This window comes from Canis lupus, chromosome 20, assembly GCF_003254725.2.
Source record: "Canis lupus dingo isolate Sandy chromosome 20, ASM325472v2, whole genome shotgun sequence".
Taxonomy (NCBI): Eukaryota; Metazoa; Chordata; class Mammalia; order Carnivora; family Canidae; genus Canis; species Canis lupus.
Window position 1 is genome coordinate 56,669,434 of NC_064262.1, and position 16,649 is coordinate 56,686,082.

At 42.1% G+C, this 16,649-nt stretch overlaps 1 protein-coding gene across 1 annotated transcript; it reads left to right on the forward strand.

Annotated features, from left to right (window-relative positions):
- The first annotated feature begins 7,052 nt into the window (after positions 1-7,052).
- On the forward strand, positions 7,053-16,060 carry LOC112666246 (zinc finger protein 77-like). The gene is made up of 4 exons (XM_049097452.1): positions 7,053-7,203; positions 11,837-11,963; positions 13,256-13,316; positions 13,757-16,060. Exons 1-4 carry the CDS (start codon positions 7,201-7,203, stop codon positions 14,472-14,474), a joined length of 909 nt encoding a protein of 302 aa, XP_048953409.1. The 5' UTR covers positions 7,053-7,200; the 3' UTR covers positions 14,475-16,060.
- The last annotated feature ends 589 nt before the right edge of the window (positions 16,061-16,649 follow it).

The window sequence follows — 16,649 nt, forward strand, 5'->3', positions numbered from 1 at the left end:
GCCCAGGGCGTGATCCTGGAGTCCTGGGATCGAGTCCCACATTGGGCTCCCTGCATGGAGCCTGCTTCTCCCTCTGCCTGTGTCTCTGCCTCTGTCTCTCACGAATAAATAAATAAAATCTTAAAAAAACAAACCCAGCATTGCCTGCTACAGAGAACGGAAGGCAGAGCCAATTGATGTGGCAACTTCACTGTCTCCTAGTAAATTGCCACAGCACCCCCACCGCCAGCAGTCACCCCTCTGCTCGGTCGGCAGCCGCCAACATCAGGAAAAGACTCTCCAGCAGCAAAATGATGATGATTTGCTGAAAGCTCATATTATGGTTAGCATTTTTAGCAATAAAGTATTTTAAATTAAGATATATATATATATAATTTTAGACATAATGCTATTGCACACTTAACAGACTACAGTATAGTGTAAACATAACTTCTATATGTACTGTGAAGCCAAAACATTCATTTAGCTCACTTTATTGCAGTATTTTCTTTGTTGTAGTGATCTGCAGTATCTTTGAACCTGCAATATCTTTGAGGTATGCCTGAATAGTTATTTCCTAACTACTTCTGCTAGTTATAAGAAATTTAAAAAATTAAAAAAAATTTTAATAAAGATTTTATTTATTTATTAATGACAGATACACACACAGCGAGAGAGAGAGAGAGGCAGAGACACAGGCAGAGGGAGTAGCAGGCTCCATGCAGGGAGCCCGACCTGGACTCGATCCTGGGTCTCCAGGATCACACCCCGGGCTGAAGGCGGTACCAAACCGCTGGGCCATCGGGGCTGCCCTTAAAAAATGTGTTTTTTTTTTTTTTAAATCATGTATTTTTATTTTGAATTTTTAAAAGATTTATTTATTTTTATTTATTTATTTATTTATTTATTTATTTATTTATTTATTTATGATAGACAGAGAGAGAGAGAGAGAGAGAGAGAGAGAGAGGCAGAGACACAGGCAGAGGGAGAACCAGGCTCCATGCCGGAATCCCGATGTGGGACTCGATCCCAGGACTCCAGGATCGCGCCCTGAGCCAAAAGCAGGCGCCAAACCGCTGAGCCACCAAGGGATCCCCCTATTTTTATTTTTTTAAAGATTTTTATTTATTTATGATAGACACAGAGAGAGAGAGAGGCAGAGACACAGGCAGAGGGAGAAGCAGGCTCCATGCAGGGAGCCCGACGCGGGACTCGATCCCGGGACTCCAGGATCGCGCCCTGGGCCAAAGGCAGGCGCCAAACCGCTGAGCCACCCAGGGATCCCTAAAAAGTTTTTTTAAGTAAAGTCTATGCCCAATGTGGGGCTTGAACTCACAACTCTAAGATTAAGAGTCACATGATCTATAGACTGAGCCAGTTAGATACCCCAAAAATAGTTTTTATTTCTATTTCAAAAACTATTTTGAAAGGGCTCTCAATGGGAAGATTTGCAAAATTCTGAGTGTTGAGTGAGATTCAATAATGAGGGACATCTGGGTGGCTCAGTGGTTAAAGCGTCTGCCTTTGGATCAGGGCATGATCCTGGAGTCCTGGGATCAAGTCCCACATCGGGCTCCCAGCAGGGAGCCTGCTTCTCCCTCTGCCTATGTCTCTGACTCTCTCTGTGGGTCTCTCATGAATAAATAAATAAAATCTTTAAAAAAAAAAAAGAGATTCAATAATGAAAGCAACAGCCCACTGAACAATATTAGAAACCAGGAGCCAAAAACCAATATGAATAAACAAATAGGGGGAAAGGAAGGTCTTCTACACACAGAAAGCAAACTAAAGAATGGGAAAAAATTATGGTGTTTAGGGCAGCCCTGGTGGCGCAGCGGTTTAGTGCTGCCTGCAGCCTGGGGTGTGATTCTGGAGACCTGGGATCGGGTCCCATGTTGGGCTCCCTGCATGGAGCCTGCTTCTCCCTCTGCCTGTGTGTCTCTGCCTCTCTCTCTCATGAGTAAATAAATAAAATCTTTAAAATTAATTAATTAGGGATCCCTGGGTGGCGCAGCGGTTTGGCGCCTGCCCTTGGCCCAGGGCGCGATCCTGGAGACCCGGGATCGAATCCCACATCGGGCTCCCGGTGCATGGAGCCTGCTTCTCCCTCTGCCTGTGTCTCTGCCTCTCTCTCTCTCTGTATGACTATCATAAATAAATAAAAAATAAAAAAAAAGAGTTTTAAAAAAAAAAAATAAAAAAAAAATAAAATTAATTAATTAATTAAAAAAAAAACAGTGAAAATAAATGTGAGCCAAGGATTCTATATCCAGCCAAGATGTCCTTCAAATACCAAGGCTACAGAAAAACATTTTAACATAAAAAGAACTTAGGAAAATCTGTCCCCTTCATCACCTCTTGTAACCCACTAGAGCATGAACTTCATCTAAGCAAGTGATATCTGAGAAAATTCAGCCAAGGTACTGATGGGGAGTGTTTTTAAAATATATAAATATACATCTAATAATAGAGCAAAGGTGGAAAGAGGGTAGAAGACTATGTGCAAATGTTATGGATCATGAGAAAGTAGAAAGAATGCAACTAAAATGGGACAAGGGAGATGAGAAAAGGAAGTAACAGAACTCATTGATGTACAGGCAGTGGGAAGGCATTAAGTATACAAAAGCAACCCTGATAAACCAGACAGTAAAAGATAAAGAAAAAAAAATACAGAACTAAGTGCTTTAAAAATGTATAAGTACAAAGACAACAGCCAGCACAAGACTACAAACATTATTAAATAGCAAAGAAAGGAGTATAAGAGAGCAAAATATAGCTTCCTGATAGAGGAAGAAACAGCAAATGATACAAAATATATATAATTATAAACACTTACAATAGCCTAGAACCAATGGCATGCCAATAGCAATGAGCACACCCAGTGTCCAGATCGTGGTTTCTCAAACCATTCTCCAACAGAATCAGGGTTCCCTGGAGAAATTAGTGATTCTAGGACTAGGGCAAGAAAGGAAATGTGATTTTTACATCAGATGAGGAGAGCCTGGAGCAGCATGTACAGCCAGAAATTACAGAAGTGCTAAAAACAAAACAAAAACAAAAAATCCCCCACAAGGTTAGAAGCATGTCAGAAGGATATGAGAGTCAAACAAAAGAGGTCTCCTTGGCCAAAGCTAGAAAAACTTGAGCAACAAAATACATAATGTAGTTTTGGATTATAACCTAAAATATAAAATATCCATGAGTTCATAGTGATATAAATAACTGATTGCATAAATACATAAATGTGGTAAATAGGTAAAACTCCTATGCAGAAGAATTCAAGAAAACTCATGTAGACAGCCTTCAGGGAGATGGAGCACAACTCCCCACTCCTAAGTGAAGGCTGCACATAATGACTTCCTTCCAAAGAGTACAGGATGGAAGTGCTTAAAGTTTACAATGGAGACATCTGACAAACACACCTCAGCCAGGTGACCAGGGTCAACAATGACAGTGATAAATCATGTTGGTAGCAGGTACGGTTGATATGATGGGATGAAAATAGCTAAAACTTGACCTCTTAGTTTTCCTCCTCAAACCCCACTGCTCTACTCTAATCATAAAGAAAAATATTGGTCATATTCAATCGAGGGACGCTCTTCAAGACACCTGCTCAGTTCTCCTCAAAACAAAGTTATCCAAAACAAGTAAAGTCTGGGAAATTGTCACAGCCCAGAGGAACCTAGGAAGACAGGATTACTAAGAGTCATGTGGGGTCTTAGATGGGGTCTTGTGACAGAAAAAGGACATCAGGTGGAAACCAGGGAAATATAAATAAAGTATGGACTTTAGTTAACAACTATGTGTCAGCGTTGTCCAGTAACTGTAACAAACATGTCAAAATAACATAAAATATTAATCATAGGGCAAACTATATATGGGATATGTGGGACAATTCAATAACAATAGGCTCACAAGCTTTCCCTGCAATTCCCCTGCATTCCCACTGTCAGATAGGCATGTGTCTGTACTCTAGCTGGACAAAGACCAGGACTATTGATCTAGCATAGAGACAGTACAGACAAGTACACTGAAGGGCCTACCAAAAAAAGGGAAATTGATCCTCACTGTATCTACTAGCAGAATGGGCAGAAAGCATTTGCTAAACCAATAGCTGCCTGTCAGATGCCAGGAGCCTGATTTGTCTGCACCAACAAAGGTGCCGTATTTGAAATAAAGCTGTGGTAAGTAAACCAACCTGCATTTCTGAGTATCTGGATGGCAGTACTAATATCCAAAACCCCTCCATCAATGAGGTGCTACTTCAGGTTTAGGATCTTAAGGAGTAACTACAGAAGCATTCCTTTGACCCTCCCCTAGGTTATAAGCCTCAACTAATGAGTTTGGAAATCAAAACTGCTATTTTGCTGGTTAATAAGTACATCTATTCCCATTATCCATTCTGGGCCCAAGAAACTAACCTCTTCTCACATCTTTATTAGGCATTTGTAATTTATAATTTTTCTAACTTTCCGTGCATAGCTTTTGCACATTTTATTGGATTTCTACATTTCACATTTGATTTAGAAGAGCTCTTAAAAATATTAATGATATTGCCTTTTTTTTGCTATAATGTTATTAAAAACACTTCCCAGTTGGTATTTCTTTATTTTTTTAAGATTTTATTTATTTATTCATGAGAGACAGAGAGAGAGGCAGAGACACATACAGAGGGAGAAGCAGGCTCCCTGCAGGGAGCCCAACACAGGATTCGATTCTGGGACTCCAGGATCATTCCCTGGGCTAAAGGCAGACACTCAGCTGGGGAGCCACCCAGGCATCCCTCTTTTGTCTTTTACTATTAGACATTTTAACTTTTTATTTTTCAAATAATCATTATATTTTTTCTTTGGATGTCATGAATTTCACTTACGCATCTAGAAACACTGATGTTTTCTTGTAGGATTTTTGTTGTCTTTTCTTAGGTCTACATCTTTAATCCATCTGGAAATTATTTCGTTGTACTAGAAGAGAGGACCATAGATTGAATCAGCTCTTGCCATAAGTTATAGATTTTATTCTATTCTTGTGTCTGTTAATACATTTCCAAGGGCTTCTCTATCTGTTGCAGAATTTCTCAACACTGGCGTCATTCACATTTTGGGTAAAATTCTTCTTCTGAGGGGCTGATCCTGTGTATTTTAAGATGTTACAGCATCCCTGGTGTCTACTAAAGATGGCTTTATACTCTCTTCATATCCCCATCAATGAACCAAAAACACCTCCAGATATTTCCATATGTCCCCGAGGTGCAAAGTCAGGGAACTGACTGGGAACTACTGGTCTCTTCTTATAATGGCAACAGACCGTTTCAATTATTTGTGCATGTGATCAGAAAATTCTTCATTCTTCATTTAGAATATTTGCCTTGCTACTCCTTGCACTACTTTTCAGAGACTCTTTTTTATTTATTTATTTATTTATTTATTTATTTATTTATTTATTTATTTATTTATGATAGGCACACAGTGAGAGAGAGAGAGAGGCAGAGACACAGGCAGAGGGAGAAGCAGGCTCCATGCACCGGGAGCCCGACGTGGGATTCGATCCCGGGTCTCCAGGATCGCGCCCTGGGCCAAAGGCAGGCGCCAAACCGCTGCGCCACCCAGGGATCCCCTAGAATTATTTCATTATGATGCCCAGAGAAGTTCCTGATGAAAATTTCATTGGAAATTTCACTAAACTTTATGGCTGTGTCTAGAGAGATGTGGTTCTTTGCATTGAGAAATCTTCAGTCCCACCAAGTTGCTTATGTATCATGAAAGTGACACCTGTTACTCCATCAGGAAACACTTATAATTGCTGTCACGCAGATCCTACATTTGGTGTTAAGCCTATTCCTCAACATTTTATACATACACTTCAATGCCTTTGTATATATATATATAATGAAAATGCAATTTTAGTCCAATTATATATATAATATATATATATATATATATTTAAGTTTTATTTATTTGAGATAGAGCAAGCAGGAGCAGGGGGGATGGACAGGTAGAGAGGGAGAAGCAGCCCCCCCATCCCCGTGCTGAGCAGGGAGCCCAACATGGGGCTCAATTCCAGGACCCCAGGATCACAACTAAGCCGAGGGCAGACACCCTACTGACTGAGCCACCCAGGGACTCCTACATTACATATTATAAAATATTTAATGGTATCTGGTAAATGGACTCTTTCCATCAGTTCTAACAGTTTATATTTTTGTCTTTAGCTCCCTCAAGAAAGCAAAGCTACCACCTCTAACCATCACACCTACTTCTTTCCTATTCTTTTTTTTTTTTTCTTTAGATTTTATTTATTTAAGAGGGAGAGAGAACGCGCAGGGGAAGGGCAGAAGGAGGGGGAGAAGCAGAGTCCCCGGGCAGAGAGCCCGCCCCACTCCATCCCAGGACCCAGGGACCAAGACCTGAGCCGAAGACAGATGCGTAACGGGCCGAGCCTCCCAGGCGCCCGTCCGGGTCTTTATTGGATGAATCGGTGCCCCCTACACAGAGCCAAGGAGACCACGAGGGAAGGACACAGAATATACACGCAACAGCAGCAGGAAAAGCCCCGGGCACCCATTAAAACACATTAAAACGACATAAATGAAATCTTAAGGCAGCAAATCAGAGTCAGATCTGTTTTAAGTGCACGTAACACAAACTTTAAAGAATCAATACGTTTCGAGATCCAACCAGCACAATGTGCATCCCTGAAAATGCAGCCGGGAAGGCGCTGAGACCCTCGACGTGGCGGCGCGGGGACCCGCCTCCGGAGCCCCGGCCTCCCGGCCCGTGCCCACCGGCTCCCGGCAGGGGGCGCCCCGCGGGAACGCAGACCCCCGACTTCCGGCCGCAGGGCGGGGCGCCGCGCGGGGGGCGGGCTCGGCTCCAACCGCACTTCCGGCAGCGGAGGCCCCGCGGGGAAAAGGGCTGAGGGGGACGACGGCGTTTCCGCCCGGCTCGGCCACGTGACTCCGCGCCCCGCGCGTCACTCAGACGGGGGCGGTGCAGACGGGCACACCGCCCAATCGGAGACGCTGGGACAGGAGCCGCGTCGAATCAGGAACCGCGGGAGAGGGAGAGCCCGGACCACTGTCCAATCAGGGCAGGGGGCGGGCCACATCGCAGCCTGGGCACCTGCCCCGCGCAGCCCCAGGTGCCCCGTGCGCGCCGCTCTCACCTGCCGAGCCGCGGAGGCGCGGGGAGGGCCCCCGGGAGCCCGGAGCGGGGCCGCGAGATGGTGAGTGCGCGCGGCCCGGGCCGAGATGCGGGGGTCTGGCTCGAGCCGGCTGCAGGCGGCCGCGGGCCCGCGTGTGCCCGCCCTCGGGGTCCCGACCCGAGTGTCCGCCCCCGGCTGTGGGGGGGTCCCCGGCGCCCTGTCACGTCTCTCCTCCACGGCCGGTGTCACAGACACGGAGACAGGGTGTGGCAGAGAAGGTACCCAAGAGAGGTGCGGTGATGCAGTGGATGTGTTCTGGTGCCCGGGGGACCGAGTTTCTCAAACGCAGAAAGCGAGGGTTAGGGTCAGCACAGCCGGACAGACTCCAGGACAAGGAGTTGGGACCACGTCGAATCTGTAGATGAAGTCGAGGACGGACGGACATCCACCCGGTCCTGAGCTTTCCAATCCATGGACTTGCTGTGTTTCTCCATTTGGACTGAAAACAAAACCTCCAGTACTGGTGCTGATTTAAAAGGTGTCTTTTAAAATACTGTTCCAAAAATTTTAAATAATTAATAAATAAATAAATAAATAAATAAATAAATAAATAAATAAATAAATATTAAAATAAAATAAAATACTGTTCCTGGTTAGAAGTAAATTCACGTTTGAGCATTATTCGTCGAGCCAGTGTCCTTGTTAAGTGCACGGATTTTAATTGACCATCTGTAAATTCTTTGAGTCTTTATATGCAGAAATCTTATCTACAAGTAATGATGTCTCAACCCTTTTCTCGTATTATTTTGCTTTTCATTTATGATTCACCAGGGCCTCCAGTTCATTGTACAATAGAGGACGCTATGTGTCTTGCCTTCTTGACAAGGGAACTGTTTTACTCTTTCAAAATTCTTAACATTGCAGTAGGTGTTTCCATGCACCATCTTCCACAATCAGCCAACTAGCACGTCCTTCTGGTTCCAGAGTATTAAATGCTGCTATACATGAATAATGGTAATGCTCATTGCTTTCTATGGAAGGACATGAAATTTTTTCTGTATTTTCTTTTTTTTAAAGATTTTATTCATGTGAGACACACAGAGAGGCAGAGACACAGGCAGAGGCAGAAACAGGCTCCCAATGGGGAGCCTGATGCAGGACTTGATCCTAGGACCCCAGGATCATGACCTGAGCCAAAGACAGATGATCAACCACTGAGCCACCCAGGCATCCCTGATTTTTCTGTATTTTCTATTAATGGAGCAAAATGAATATTAATTTATGGTCAGTCTTTAGACATTCTTGCATTCCTGAAATAAAATGAGCTTGGTTGTAATTTATTATGCACATTATTTCTCTATATGGTAGTAATACATTTATCTTTTTTTAAAAAGATTGATTATCCATCTATCTATATCTATTTATTGGGAGACTGTGGTAGTGCACAAGCCAGGGGGAGGAGAAGGAGAGGGACAAGCAGACTGCACTGAGTATGGAGCTCAATATGGCGCTTGATTTCACAATCCTGACATCATGACCTGAGCTGAAATCCAGAGCTGTATGCTTAATGGACTGAGCCCCTGGAAGTACTCAGAATTCCCCTCTGGCAGTCATCAGTCTGTTCTGTTTTTATGGATCTGTGGCTACTTTTACTGTTTTTATTTTATCTTGCCCTAGTTTGGCTTGCTTGCCTTCTCATTCCATATGCTTTCACTGTCTCTATTTTATTTACAGCACTTACCCTTCACCTAGATTATATCAGATTTCCTTATTTTCCTCCCACATGAGAATTTAAGACACAAGTGGTTCAGAATTCTCCTCTTTTTTATTTTTTTATTTATTTTTTTATTTTTTTTTCTCTTTTTTTTTTCTCTCCTCTTTTTTAAAGCACTATACCCTGTAGCTGCATGTAGTGGGAATTATCACCTAAACCAATTTTTAGCAAATGAATGAATGAGAGTTACAGATGTATAGAGAAGTAAGGGCTGAGACAAGGGCTTTACCAGAAGGAGCCCAAAAATGCGTGAAATAAGAATGTTTCATGTTTCTAGTCTTCACAGATCTGCACTGCACAGTCTACTACAGTAGCCTCTGACCACATGAGGCTGTTGCATTTTCGAAATACAGCTAGTCAAAACTGAGTTGGGCTGTATGTGTGAAATCCATACCAGATTTGTAGCACTATGACAAAAATACAGAATATCTCAATAATTGGGTACATGTTGAAATGGGCAAAATAAAAGTTTAATGGGCAAAATAAAAAATATTAAAATGAAAGGCATCTGAGTGGCTCAGTTGGTTAAGCATCTACCTTCAGCTCAGGTTAGGATCTCAGGGTCCTGGAATCAAGCCCTGCATTGGGCTCCTTGCTCAACAGGGAGTCTGCTTCTCCCTCTCTCCTTCTGATTGTGCTCTCTTTCTCTTATTCTCCCTCAGATAAATAATAAAATCTTAAATATATATGTAATTAAAATGAATTCAATACATCTTTTTTATAAGGTGGTTACAAGAAAATTCAAATTTAGATACACTATATTATCTTCCACTCTGATGGTACTGCTCTGGATCAGAGGTTGACAGACCACAGCCCACAGGCCAAATCCAGCCTGCCACTTATTTTGTAAATATACTTTTACTGACACACAGCCACAGCCATTCCATTCCATGTCGTCTGTAGTTACTTTTGTGGCACAAAGGCATAGCTGAGCAATTGCACGGAAACCACATGGCTGGAAAAGCCTAAATGATGTAACAGCCATAATCATATTGTAAGGTGTATGTATGTCTAGAATTACAGCTACTAGGACTTAAGGCTTTGAAGACAAGCAGACTTACAACATTCGAATTGGGTAAAAGTGAGTGTTACTGACTGTCCTTCTAACTTTCCTGTTACATACTGATTATGATATCTACTTGGGAGATTTATTATGAGAAACAAGCTAAAAAAAAAAGAGAAACAAGCTAATGTTTGGAAATCTCTGTGTCAAGTATTTCACACATCAGGGATGCTCAGTAGTACATAGTATTGTTAATACTGATTTGAGGCTGTTATGGGCATTCATGGCTTTAAAATATCACATGGCACGCAACAGTGGAAGAGTTCACCGAATTTGTGGATAAAAGTTTGTTGTGAGACAACGCTAGATACCACTGTACTGTAATTAGAAGACCCAAAGCAGCTTTACTTACCTCATAAGAAGAGTGTTTCCATCTGGACTTCTAGTTCTGCTGCTGTTTATTGTACAGGCAAATTGCTGCACCTGTACTGCAGCGTGGCAGCCTCTATTTGCACTTGTGCATGCAGAAGCCAATGGAATGATGTGCTTTCTCAAAGGATAAGCTTTCTGGGGATCCTGCAGGCCAATGGAGTCCCCGTTCTGGGGCTGGGCAGTTAAGCTTGTCTGCAGGGCAAAGGGTGTGGACTGCTTATTGTGTGTAGAGAACCAGGAGGCTGGTATATAGGTCAGTGCCTCTGGATTTTTACAGTGGGAACAGATGGTCTGGAGGAAGGTGCTACCTGAGACCTTTATGAATTTTATGATCTCAGCAAATTCACAGGCAAACCCTTCTGGATTTCAATTTATTCACTTCTACAGTGGAACTCATAACTGCCTCTTCACAGAACCAGGGCACACTTTTCCTGGACAGACAAGGCTGTTCTGACATCTTGCAATGTCAGTCTGTCTGTTGAAGGAGAGCTGTCACCCATAACTAGTGGTTACCAGCACCCTGGCCCACGAACGCAGGCCCTGTGGTGAGGTCTGAACTTCTGCCTGAGCTCGTTTGCCAATACACTGCCTGTCTCCTAGAGAGAATGTAGGAAAGGAAGGATTGCTGTTTTATAGAAAAACAGGAGACAGATAAGTATTAATGCCTCTCCTGAAGAATATTCTTATTCTACCAGGTGGACCTGCCAGTTGACAGTGTATCAGAGTTCAAGGAAATATGTCCATTCAGGGCCTGGGTTGAGGGTTGGGCATAACCAGGCCCCTTAAGAATCAAATTCTTGGTGGGCAGAGAAGCAGGAAATGCTCCCAGGCCCTCAACATGTTTTCATTCATTAAAACCTCATCTAGGTCCAATGCTGGCTTCATGTGCTAAGGCCTGTAGAGGACAGTGAAGAAAGAGAATAATTTTTTTAAGATTTTATTTATTTATTTATGAGAGACACAGAGAGATAGAGAGAGAGGCAGAGACACAGGCAGAGGGAGAAGCAGGCTCCATGAAGGGAGCCTGATGTGGGACTTGATCCCGGGACTCCAGGATCACGCCCTGAGCAGAAGGCAGATGCTTAACCACCAAGCCACCCAGGCATCCCAGAAATCCTTTTCATCGCAAGGAACTGATGTTTTTAAAGAGGAAATCATTGTTTCATTTGTATAGTATTTCTTTCATATCTCTGACTTATTGTGGACTTCTTTGGACCCTTCAGGTGGAGGGGAAGAGTGAAAATCGTCACAGACTGTGGCAGGATGAGCTCATTAGAGATGCTATTAAATCTACAAGGCCAGCTGGCATCCCTGAGGATGTAAGTGCTGAAGACAGGGAAGGAGATAGGATGACACAGCCCTAGAGTTGATGGGAGGCCACAGAACTACGTGTGAACTTGCTGTGACTCAAGTCCTGGTTCCCCAGTCAGCTTCCCCTCCCCCTTCCTCGCACACACTGGTGGAGAATAGTACCCTGTTGAACCAGAATCTGTGGGATGTTTCAGGACTCGGTGGTTTTTGAGGATGTGGTTGTGGACTTCACCCCGGAGGAGTGGGCTTTGCTGGATTGTGCTCAGAGGAGGCTCTACAGAGATGTGATGCGGGAGACCTGCAGGAACCTGACTTCAGTGGGTAAGGATGGCTTCATCCCTTCACTTACTCTCTAGAGTATAAGTACCTGCAAGCTATCGAGCTTGTTCCAAAACTTGAGCTGAACAATGGGAATTTGTAGCTAAGGAAGACAGACATGGTTACATTACTAGAGGATATAGTCTAATAACTTTCTAATGTATGTATTTGAATCTGCTACTTTCCCTTTTATTTTTTTATTTTTTATTTTTTTGGTTTATAAGAAATTTTATTTCTTATATTTTTTTCCTAAATACTTTATTTTTTTAAATTTATTTTTATTGATGTTCAATTTACTAACATACAGAATAACCCCCAGTGCCCGTCACCATTCACTCCCACCCCCCGCCCTCCTCCCCTTCTACCACCCCTAGTTCTTTCCCAGATACTTTCCCTTTTAAATGCTTTTCACCTCTGTAAGGGTTATAACTCTTTGCTTTAAGAGGAACAACCCTTGTTGGGGAGCATTACATTTGGAAATATTTTTTTTAAGATTTTATTTATTTATTCATGAGAGAGAGAGAGAAAGAGAGAGACAGAGAGACAGAGGGAGAGAGAGAGAGGCAGAGACACAGGCAGAGGGAGAAGCAGGCTCCACATAGGGAGCCCGATGTGGGACTCGATCCTGGGTCTCTAGGATTATGCCCTGGGCCAAAGGTGGCGCTAAACCGCTGAGCCACCCGGGCTGCCCTACATTTGGAAATATTAATTAAAAATAAATTACTCTTCTTACTGAGGAAGTTTCATTTTGTCAGACACATTGGCATCTTTTTTTTTTTATTTTTCCCATCCTCACAAATATCTTTGTTCAAACTGAAAAACCTTCCATATTTTCTCTTTTAAAGTTAGTATTGAGCATGTGCAGTTTGTCCAATTCCTTTCCACATTGCTTTCCTGACAATAGGGTGTTTATGTCGCCATAAATCTCAATCTTCATGGAGTATTTCCAGTAAATTGCACACCATTTTGGCCTCTTGTCTTTGTTGTTGTCAAAGTCCTGAAATAGCCAAAACTCTTCAAGGTTTGTTGTGGTCCTTTGCTCAAAAGTACATTCCTCCTTATAAAATGTGTTTATTTTTTTGGATCACTATTTGAAAAGAAGTGTGCTCCCAACTTATTTTTTTTTGCCTTCATCTCACCAGTTCTTTCCAAAGAAAGAAAGTTTTGTTGCTGTTTTTCATATCATAACACTCAAAACCAGGTCAAATCCTCTATAGTATATGTTTGGGGAAGAAATATGACATGAATGGACTACAGTAAGATTCAGAAGAAATATTCCTGGTCCTTCATTGTAGGTGAAAACTGGAAATGCCATGGTATTGAAGATCAGCACAAGAACCTGGGGACATGTATGAGGTGAGTGGCATCAACTTGAGAGAAAGCAGGTCTCAGGAGAGAGTCTGAGTATGCCATGATATTAATGTGTGTATGTGTCTCTGTGTGTGTGTGTGTGTCTGTGTGTGTGTACACATATGTAGGTATACATCAGATGATGAGTATTCACAGAGAATTTTCACCAGTTCTATAAAAGTGGTGCATGTGTTGATTATTTGAGATAGTTCAGTTGTAAACAGCCATCAGGAAACAAAATCCAAAAGGTAAAAAACACTGAAATGGTAAATGGGACAGAGCCCTCAATCAGAGCATTTAGCTTATGTACCACTTTAGAACAATTCTGACAGGGCAGGAAATGTACACATTCATTGAATATGGTAAAAACGTAATCCTATTAATTGTTAAAAGCCATCAGTGAATTGTTAGCTAATCACTGGTAACATGATGCTTATTTGTAACAGGTGTCATGCGGTGGAGATACTCTCAGAAAATAATGGAACTAATCAATGTGGAGAAACCAACCAGATTTCAAATTTTATATTGCATAAGAAACTTTCTACTGGAGTAATAAAGTCCTATGAATACATTAAGTTTGAAAAAGCCATCATGGATACTACATCCCTAAAGAGTCCCATAACATCACTTCAACATGGACAGAAATCCCATCGATGTAAGGAATGTGGAAGAACTTTTATTTGTTACTCATCATTTAGGGCACACATAAGAGCTCACACTGAAGAGAAACCGTACACATGTAAGGAATGTGGAAAAGCCTTTATATACTTCTCCAAACTTAGGGTTCATATAAGAACCCACACTGGAGAGAAGCCTTATGAATGTGAAAAGTGTGGGAAAACCTTCAGATCTCCCTCAAACCTCTGGACACATAGGGAAACTCATACTGTTGAGAAACCCTATGCCTGTAGAGAATGTAATAAATCCTTCTCTTCTCCCTTGTCTCAGAAAACATGCGAAGGTTCACAGTGCAAAGCCTACGAATGTAAGGAATGTGGGAAAGCCTTTCTTCATCCTTTTTACCTGATCATACATGCAAGAATGCACACTGGAGAGAAAGCCTATAAATGTGTGGAATGTGGGAAGGCCTACAGCTGGCCCTCTGACCTCAGGATTCACATGAGAACACACTCTGGAGAAAAGCCTTATGAATGTAAACAATGAAAAAAAAATGAATGTAAACAATGCGGGAAATCCTTCAGCTCCCCTTCATCGTTTAAGAGACATTTGCGAACTCACACAGGAGAAAATCCGTATGCATGTAATGAATGTGGAAAAGCCTTCAGCAGTCTCTCATACTTTAGAACACATGTGAGGATTCACACTGGAGAGAAACCCTATATATGTAAGCAATGTGGGAAAGCTTTCAGTTGGTCATCATCATTTCGAGGACATTTGAGAACTCACAGTAGAGAGAAACCCTATAAGTGTAAGCAATGTGGTAAAGCCTTCAGTAGACTCACATCCCTACAAAGACATGTGAGAATTCACAGTGGGGAGAAACTCTAAATGTAAGCAGTGTGGGAAAGACCTCTGTGGTACCTTATCCTTAAAAAAAAAAAAAAAAAAAAGACATGGAAACCCTAACAGGAGGGAAACCTTATGTCAGTAAATGTGGGAAAAACTTCATGTAAATTACATCACTTATTGTGCACAAAATTTACATACTATTAGAAAAATTTTATAAGCATTTTATATTGTTGACATTATTAGTGCCTTAAAGTAGACTCCTATCACATTATTTCTAGTTCTTTCTGAGAAAAACATTTAGGAGATAAATACTCCTTTAAGCATTATTTTGCTAAGGCAGCCCTGACAAATTGCCACAAAGTTGGTAACTTAAAGGAACAGAAATTTATTCTCCAGATCTGGAGGCTAGAAGTTGGAAATCAGGGTGTCATTAACATTGGTTCCTTCTGGGCTCCTGGGTGGCTAAGTTGTTTTAGCATCCAACTCTTGATTTCAGCTCAGGTCATGATCTCAGATTGGTGAGACTGAGCCTCATGTGGGCTCCCTCTCCCTTTGCCCCCTATCCCCACTCATGTTCTCTGTGTCTCTATTAACACACACACACACACACACACACACACACACACACACACTGGTTCCTTCGGACGGTTCTGAAGAGGAACATGACCCATGTCACTTTACAAGCTTCTAGTGGCTACCAGCAACTCTTAGTGTTCTTGACACTTATCATTTCAATTTCTCCCCCCGTCTTAACATCACCATTTCTACCTGCTCTATCCCCTTTTCTTGTAAGGACACGTGTCTTAGGATTTAGTGCCTATGACCTAATCCAGGATGATCTCATCTTGAGATACTACATCTGCAAGGACTCTTCAAATAAAGATTCAGAGTGGACATATCTTTTAGATGGCCACCATTTTGCCACTATATACCCTGTCTGCCAAATTACATGTTTTGATACACGATATTTTAATTATGAATTGCTTACATAGAAATTATTTACCCTATAAAGTCTTTTGGAACAGACCTTTTGAAGTGTATTTTTAAAATGTAACTATTGGGATTTTATTTTATTTATTTATTTATTTTTTAAATTTTTATTTATTTATGATAGTCACACAGAGAGAGAGAGAGAGAAGCAGAGACACAGGCAGAGGGAGAAGCAGGCTCCATGCACCGGGAGCCCGACGTGGGATTCGATCCCGGGTCTCCAGGATCGCGCCCTGGGCCAAAGGCAGGCGCTAAACCGCTGCACCAACCAGGGTTCCCACTATTGGGATTTTATTTTATTTTATTTTATTTTTTTTTTTTTTTTTTTTTTTTTAAATTTTTATTTATTTATGATAGTCACACACAGAGAGAGAGAGAGAGAGGCAGAGACACAGGCGGAGGGAGAAGCAGGCTCCATGCACCGGGAGCCCGACGTGGGACTCGATCCCAGGTGTCCAGGATCGCGCCCTGGGCCAAAGGCAGGCGCCAAACCGCTGCGCCACCCAGGGATCCCCACTATTGGGATTTTAGATCGTGTTATTTATTTCTAGTTTTCATTACATTTCAGGCATGTGGTTATTATGATAAAGATACTTTGGTGTCATTGTAATTTTGTTTCTTGCACATACTGGGATTTATATACTGGACATCTATCCTCTCTTCCCTCCTTTCTAAGGAAAACAATATTTTTGAGGTTCTCAGTCTTTAGTATTTACAAAAATATATGTTTGCCATTTCTTCTAGTTAGTGGACACAATATTTTATTTTCTGGCAGAGATTCCTCAGTGTAAAGCTGTTGAAATGAAGACACCCTCATCTGACTTACTTTCCTCTTTTGCCCATTTTTGCTCACCTGAGCTCTCGGCTCAGATGGAATTG

Excerpts from the sequence above, each read along its gene's own strand:
- LOC112666246 (XM_049097452.1), top strand. Across the intron at positions 11,964-13,255 it reads CAGGAACCTGACTTCAGTGG|GTGAAAACTGGAAATGCCAT; the intron begins GTAAGGATGGCT and ends CCTTCATTGTAG. Across the intron at positions 13,317-13,756 it reads AACCTGGGGACATGTATGAG|GTGTCATGCGGTGGAGATAC; the intron begins GTGAGTGGCATC and ends TATTTGTAACAG.